We start from the raw sequence: 7598 nt of genomic DNA, 5'->3' as shown, positions 1-7598 counted from the left end.
ACATATCATTAAATAGTTAAATTCAGATTCTCATTTTCCAACATCGCGAACATTAGAAAAAATGATTGAAATGGAGATATTTCAAGCAAAAAATAAATTTTTTATAGAAATAATAGCCAATATTTAATTACACGAGCTTAATGCAAATAATCAATTTATTTGATTGGATTGCAAACAATTTATCTTCAGTTTTAAAAAAAAAAATTAAACAGTCAAAAGTTAGATAATCAAAGCAAGTAATAAATTATAATTGTTAACTGTCTTTTACAAAAAATATCTGGTTCTTTATTAATTGCGTTATTAATTCTAGAAATTAATCTCTTCTATATATTAACAGAGAAAACATTGATTCAGATAAAAAACTGAAATTTAATTTAATTTTATTATTATGGTTCAAAATCTTAACTATTTGGTTGAAAATTTACTTTTATTTTATTCAAAATTATTTTTCACTGAAAATGAAACTATTCTATTTCTAGTTGACAATTTGTCTGTTTTAAGAGAAAATTCAACTATGTGTTGAAAATACTACTTTTTTACAGACTTTTTTGGTACCTTTTATTTATAGAAAATGTAATCTTTTTCTTTAAAAAATATCCTGTTTTGTAGAAAATTCTATTTTCTGTTAAGAATTCATTTTATTGATTGAAAACTTCACTAAATAATTATAGTTTTGTTTTTTTTTTTGTTTAAAAATCAAATACTGTGTTTAAAAATTAATTCAGTTGAATGAAAATTCGTTTCTTTTTAGTAGAAAATTAATTTTCCTAACTATAGATGTAACTATTCTACTTTCGCTTGATAATTTATATTTTTATTTGAAAATTAATTAATTTTGCTACGAACGCTTATTTAGATTTACTTTTCTATATGCAAATTGAATTATTCTAGTTTTGGTTTAAAAATTTATATTTTTTAGATTAAAATTTTTATATTTTATTAAAAATATATTTTTTGTGAAAAGTTCATCTTCTGTATTTTAAACTTAATTTTGTTAAGAATTTGATTCTTCTATTTTTTGTTAAAATTTTTTTTTGGGTAAAAAAGACAATTTTGTTGAAAATTATATATTAATTTTTTTGTTGCACATTTATTTTTCTACTATTTTTACAATTCTAATTTTGGTTGAAAATTCTTAAAGGAAATAAAAACACTATTCTTGAACTTTATCAGAGATATCACGTATTCCCAAATATATTAACTTTTCAGGATTTGTTGACAAAAATATGGTTTTAACAAATAATAATTTTTAAACAATACAAAATTCGTTAGGAAATACTTGGGTACTTTCTACTTATCGAATAAACATAATTATTCTTGACAAAGTTTTAAAAAATGCCGCACTTTACTAAAATAATAATATGCAATAATAATAATTATTATACAATTCATTACAATCTACAAGAAAATAAAAGCTAATCATAAACTGTTACCTCATTTTCAAAAAGAGATTCAAGTACTCCTAACTAAAGAGGTTAAAAATTGTATCTATTATTTCAACGTCTTGTACTTTTTCTAATATCAAAGTTCTAAAAACTAAAAGGGATTCGTAAAAACTAAAATAATGTGCAGAACTAAAAGGAAATTTTTTTTGTTAATTTGAGAAAACGAAAGCCGAATATGCACATTAAAAATCTTTAGAGAAATATTAGTAAGATCCCTTTTTCTCAGTATGAGGAACGTTTTCGTCAACTAGGATTGAAAGGGATTCATTAAACTTCGTAAAAATGACACATTGGAATTTATGAGCCTGACTTAAATTTATCCATATTTAATTATTAACTTATATTGATGTTTATTCTTTTTTTTTATTTTTCTCCTTATTTTCAGCTTTAGAGTTATTTCATCACATGATAAAATATTTCCTTGATCTCATTAAGTCTATCAAACGAATTGTGGAAAGTTTTCAAGATAAATAATGTGTGCATAGGGACTTTGCATATTACGAAATTTAATAATAAAGCGAAGTAAATGTTTATTACTTCAGAGAGAAATTTATTTTAAAAAACGTTACAACAATTTATTTGAAGATATTCTCTACAGTTTTCTTAATTAAAACTAGAATTTTATATAATATTTAGAATGAGTACAAGTAATATTATGAAGTTTGTAACCACTCGCGTTTTTTTTAATAGCACAAATAAAACCTCACTTATCATACATTTTAGATACAGAAATTTTTTCGCGGTGACTCAAAATTTCGTAATCAGTGCTCAAGGAACATTTATAAAACATGGAAATAAATTTATTGTAAGATTTTAAGATCTGTCTATATAAATTATAAAGTAAACTTCTCGAATGTTCTTGTGCGTAATAAAATCAAGTTCTTTTATATCTATGAAGAATCATTACGTGGCCATAACTTGAGTAAACAAGATTTTAGGAACAAGTATTTTAGTATTTGTGAAATCACGACATAAATTACGCGTTTTAGTTACTGATTAAGCGAAAATCTATTTAGTTTATACATGTTGAAATAACGGAAAGAGGGTCTCGTCTTTAAAAAAGGAAAGGACATTTCAGTGATAATAAAGCTGTTATATATAAAGCAGAATTTTTAAAATTTTCCAGTTAACATTCGTGAAATTTGAGAAGAATTATTTCGTTACGTCCGAAGAAAATGAGGACTCTTCTTGCAGTTCTTCTAGCTGCCTGTGTGGCATTTATTGGTAATTAAGTACAGTTATTAAATCCTAAATGATTTAAGTCTCTAAAATTGCGCAAAAAAAAATAAAAATAAAATCTCCGAAATATGATACTGAGCATTTCTGAAACTTTTATAAAAAAAACCGGACTCTTCATTTTTAAAAGTTAAAAAAATAATTTATCATAAATTGATTTCTACATGTAGCTTCTTCAAGTCACATTCACCAGAAACGAGCTTGAATTGTAAAGAATAGTGAATTATTTTGTGTTCCCGAAACAGGAAAACATTTACAGTTATTTAATTCCTTCCAGTTCCTTGAACAGACATCTATAACTCAGAATTTATTTAATTCATTCCATGTCTTCTAGAAATAATATATCTTGAATTGTTTTTAATTGCGTAAAGTGGATTTCATTTGTAATTTATTTAATTCCCTCTAATACCCGGGGATATTGTCATAAACAAATAAGTGAATGATAATAGTTTCATGGGGATTGGCGGCGATTCGTCCACTGATTCGCACTAAATTTGAACAATTTATGGACAAAAGGAGTTTTTAGTGAAATGAATAAAATTTTATAAACAATTTTTTATTTTAAAAGGAATTTAAATAAACAAATATTCATATCAGATGTTTTTGATGGAATAAATAAAGTTCTTTCTATCTAATCGATCATAAATTACTTGGAAATAAGACCCAAATATGATATTTGGACACCAAATAAAAAATAATAATGGTCCAAACTACCTTAATTAACAAATTTACTATTTGGCTATTTCTGGCGGTACAAGCTGGATTTTTTCGATGCAATTAACTGTAAATAACTAACTTCTAAATTTTTAAGAACATTTTGATGATAGTAAATATCTTATTATTTAGCAATGATTTTTTTCTATGAATCAACAACATTTGATAATTTTTTGAAAAAACTTAATTAACAAATGCATTATTTGGCTATTTTTCAGAATTCAAACTTATTTTTTTGTGTGCAATAAACTGTTAACAGCATATTTTTGAACTTTTCTTGATAGTTCAGTAACGATCCAATACTTTTATTTTTTTAACAATTTAATTAACGTGGCCATACCCGGTATATAATATAAGAATTTTTAAGTACTTCACAGGTGGGGAAATTATCATGAAAGTAAACCGATTCTAAGAAAGACACTTTCTGTTTTACTGATATCGTCGAAACTGCATGCGATACACTTACATTCCTAAAAATATTTAATAAACCGATCAATTCCGTTAACCGAAAAAGAAAGTCAAGTAGTAATTAAGTTTCTTTAATAAATCATCAATTTTTATATTTTATGGCGCGGAATTTTTGCTGAGTAGTTTTAATTATATTCCACCAGAAAAAAAATAGTTTTAGTTTACAAATGCATCAGCCGAGAAAAATTTGTTTACTACATTGTTAATAAAAATAAAATTAATTTATCGTTATCGAACTATCATAAAAAGTTGAGAAAAGTGTTATTAACAGTTGATTACAAAAATGAAAAAAATTTAAATGCTGAAACAAAGCCAAATAGTGCATTTGTTAATTAAGTTTGGTTACAGAATTATTAAATGTTCTCGATTTATAGAAAAAAAATTATTTCTAAATAACTGGCTTCTAATGTCGTGAAAAATGCGTATTTTACTTAAAATACATTAAATGATAAAAATTTGTTTGAAACATTGTTGTTTACAATAATAAATTGTTTACTTTCTTCAAGATGTTCTTAAAAACTTAGAAGTTATTTATTTAGAGATAATTGCATCGAAAAAATTAAGTTTGTACCTCCAAAAATAGCCAAATAGTGCATTTGTTAATTAACGTAGTTCAAACAATTATTAACTTTAATTTAATGATAAAATTTGATAATTAGCTTTTATTTTCAAGTGATATGTGATCGATTCCATTATTCCATCAAAAATACGTGATATGGATATTTCTTTCTAAAAATTGCTTTTAAAATAAAAAATTATTTATTAACTTTAAATAATTCAACTAAAAACAAACAAAAAGATCAATCAACAATTAAAAATCGGCCTTAAAAGTTCGATGCGAATTTTTAATAGCTTTCATTTCAAAAAGAAAGTTTAAGTCAGATAATAATTGTCTTCTGAAAATGAATCTGCCCACGGACGTTTTTTTTGCCCCACCATGTGACGCGGTGAACTTGGCCAATTTTCACAATAATGCAAAATAGGCTACAGTAATAAATTACTACTAAGATGGATTTTACCCCTTTTCACACGAAGTAGCAACACAAGTCTCTTTACTGGGGTGTCAAATTTAAGGTGTTTTTAATTCAGCTTGCATTTGCCAATCAACCCAATTTGAAGTTCATTTTTATATTATTCTAAGAATTTATTTGTTTGTTCATTTTTTAGAAATCGCTGGACAAGATATGGGAACAGCAGGAGGAGGAGGAGGAGGAGGAGGAGGAGGAGGAGGAACAGCAGCAGGAGGAGGTGGTGGTGGTGGTGGTGGTGAAGGTGGCGGCGGAGGAGGATCGTCGCAATTGATGAGTCAAATGATGATGATGCTTCCCATGCTCCTGCCTATGATGATGCCAATGATGATGGGAGGAATGAATCCAATGATGGGAGGAATGAACCCAATGATGGGAGGAATGGATCCTTATGGAAATGGGAATGGAAAGCGCAGAAGATTTAGGAACCGGTTTGACGAGAATGAGAATTATTCTTCAGAAGGGCCGGGACGTTATAATGGAGCGCCGCCGAGAGAATATAATGGTGCGCAGTCCGGACAATTTAACGGAGAGCCGGGGCGATATAATGGATATAATGCAGGACCAGGACATTATAATGGCGCACCGGGACATTACAATCAAGCGCCGCTGGGACAATTTAACGAAGGGCCGGGACGTTATAATGGAGCGCCCCTAGGACAATTTAATGGAGGGCCGGGAAGTTATAATGGATATAATGGAGTAACGGGACGCTATAATGAAGGGCCGGGAGGTTATAATGGAAATAATGGATTACCGGGACGCTATAATGGAGGGCCGGGATATTATAATACGCCATATCAACGCCCTCCATATTATGAGGAAGGGATGGGTCGTCCTGGATACCCTCCTATGCGCCCTCCATCTTATAACTCAAGTCCATACGTACGTATAAGTGACTGATGTTATCAAATGAAAATTCGACTTTTGATTAAAGTAAAGTCTTTTGTTGTAATCATTTGAGTAGAACTAAAATCTCCACTTTGACTAACTACTATTGAGTTTAGCTCTTGAATCAGCAGCCGCAACTCCATGACTTAAGGGCATGTGATACTTACAGTTTCCCGGCGTTTTTCCACAAAATTGAAAATTTTTAAAAACTGAATTCGGAGATGCTATAAAATATCATAACGGACGCCCCCGGACTCTTTTTTGAGGGATGATAACAAAAAAATGTTATGCATTATTTTGAGTTTACGTCATTTTTAATCTCTGCCTTTCCGATAATCTGGAAATTATTTATGACGTAAGCTTTTTTGATTGGCTACAAAGAAGGTTAGTTCCGGGAGATTAGTTACTATGTTTATTTGTAAGTCCAAAGTTTTCGGCCAAAAATATTGTGCAGTTTGGATGTAACGCTCGGGTGAATTGTAACATACATAACCTAGAAATATACACGCACGTTGTTAACAATATCAAAAATTTTTTGATAAAAAAAACACAAAAAAAGTATGCAGGGACGTCCGTTAGCATGTTCGCTATCATTTCCCAGATTTTGAAGGCAAAATATTTCTTATCCTAGGAAAAAAGCCGGCCGAATCTGACACTGAAAAAAATCGATACTATTTTCAAAGCGCTATGCAAATTAATCAAAGTTTGCTAAATTAAAACTTTTTTGAATTAACCTACAAAAAAAGTGTGTGGGGACGTCCGTTAGCATCTTCACTATCATTTCCCAAATTTTTAAGACAAAATATTTATTATTCTAGAAAAAAGCCGGAGGAACCTAAAAATGGTAAAATTGACAATTTTCTAAGTATCACATGCCCTTAATGAAGATAGTGATTTTGAATATTTCTCAACTCGGATGTAATTTTAAACAAAGCTCTAGTTTTTTTCAATTTAAATTCTCTGACTAATTTTCATTTTTTTATTATCTTCATTGAACCGAAATTTAGTTTTATTCATGTACATTTTTCCGTTCTAGGTAGCTCGTCCACGCAGCTCCAATGGGGGTTTCGCACATGAGCTTGAACATGGATTAGAAAATGTTATGCGTCGCATCCCTATAAAAGGGTAATTATAAGAAAAAAGTGTACTATGGAGCAAAAACGCATAACAGATGTTTTTTTCTTCAATTTTGGATCCAGACTTTTTAAGAATCCTCATTTGTTAACGTCGTCATTATGTACCTTTTTCTGGACCACGCAAATTAATCTTAACCTCAAAAAAATGTCATCAAAAGTGTTTATCGTTTGAATTCTGTTTCAATTGTGCTTCTTAGTTTTCAAATAAAACATTGCTCACATTCTGAATTGTTTCTATCTTGTTCTACACATAAACACACAAATATTTATTCTTTTACATACAAATAAGTTTAATAACAATCTGGTCTACTGCAGTCTTGGTGAAGAAAGTTACTATTTATATTTTCCCGTGATAGATGAGTGTTGCGCTGAGGTTAAAGATATGTACTAAAAATTAAGAGCAGCTAAATCATTTTTAGCGAGGGAAACTTAATGAGATACCCAAAGACCCTAAGCTAGTCAATAGAAGCGCTAAACGACACCTTGGCGCTAGAAAGATCTATAAATACCTAGGCGTGCCACCAAGCTTTATTCAGGCCGCAATATCTGCAACGTACATTCTTGTCATGCCAGTAGTATTCTATTCATTTGGAGTGGTTTCATGAATGAATTACGAGCTTAGATCCAATTTTGGGAAATTTTTAAATCCCCTCGTTGGCAATCGTCGATTTAGTTATGAC

General features: G+C 29.2%; 1 protein-coding gene across 1 annotated transcript in view; it reads left to right on the top strand.

The window, feature by feature from the left end:
• Positions 1–2620: 2620 nt before the first annotated feature.
• LOC117177291 (pro-resilin-like) overlaps positions 2621–7598 on the top strand; it is a 6528-nt gene continuing 1550 nt past the window's right edge. The window contains exons 1-3 of the mRNA XM_033367889.1: positions 2621–2669; positions 5031–5776; positions 6819–6907. Coding sequence (XP_033223780.1) covers positions 2621–2669; positions 5031–5776; positions 6819–6907 — 884 coding nt within the window. The remainder of the gene's footprint in view (positions 2670–5030; positions 5777–6818; positions 6908–7598) is intronic.

This window comes from Belonocnema kinseyi, chromosome 1, assembly GCF_010883055.1.
Source record: "Belonocnema kinseyi isolate 2016_QV_RU_SX_M_011 chromosome 1, B_treatae_v1, whole genome shotgun sequence".
NCBI lineage: Eukaryota > Metazoa > Arthropoda > Insecta > Hymenoptera > Cynipidae > Belonocnema > Belonocnema kinseyi.
Note: the sequence above shows the minus strand (reverse complement) of the source record. Positions and strands in the feature narration are given on the sequence as shown.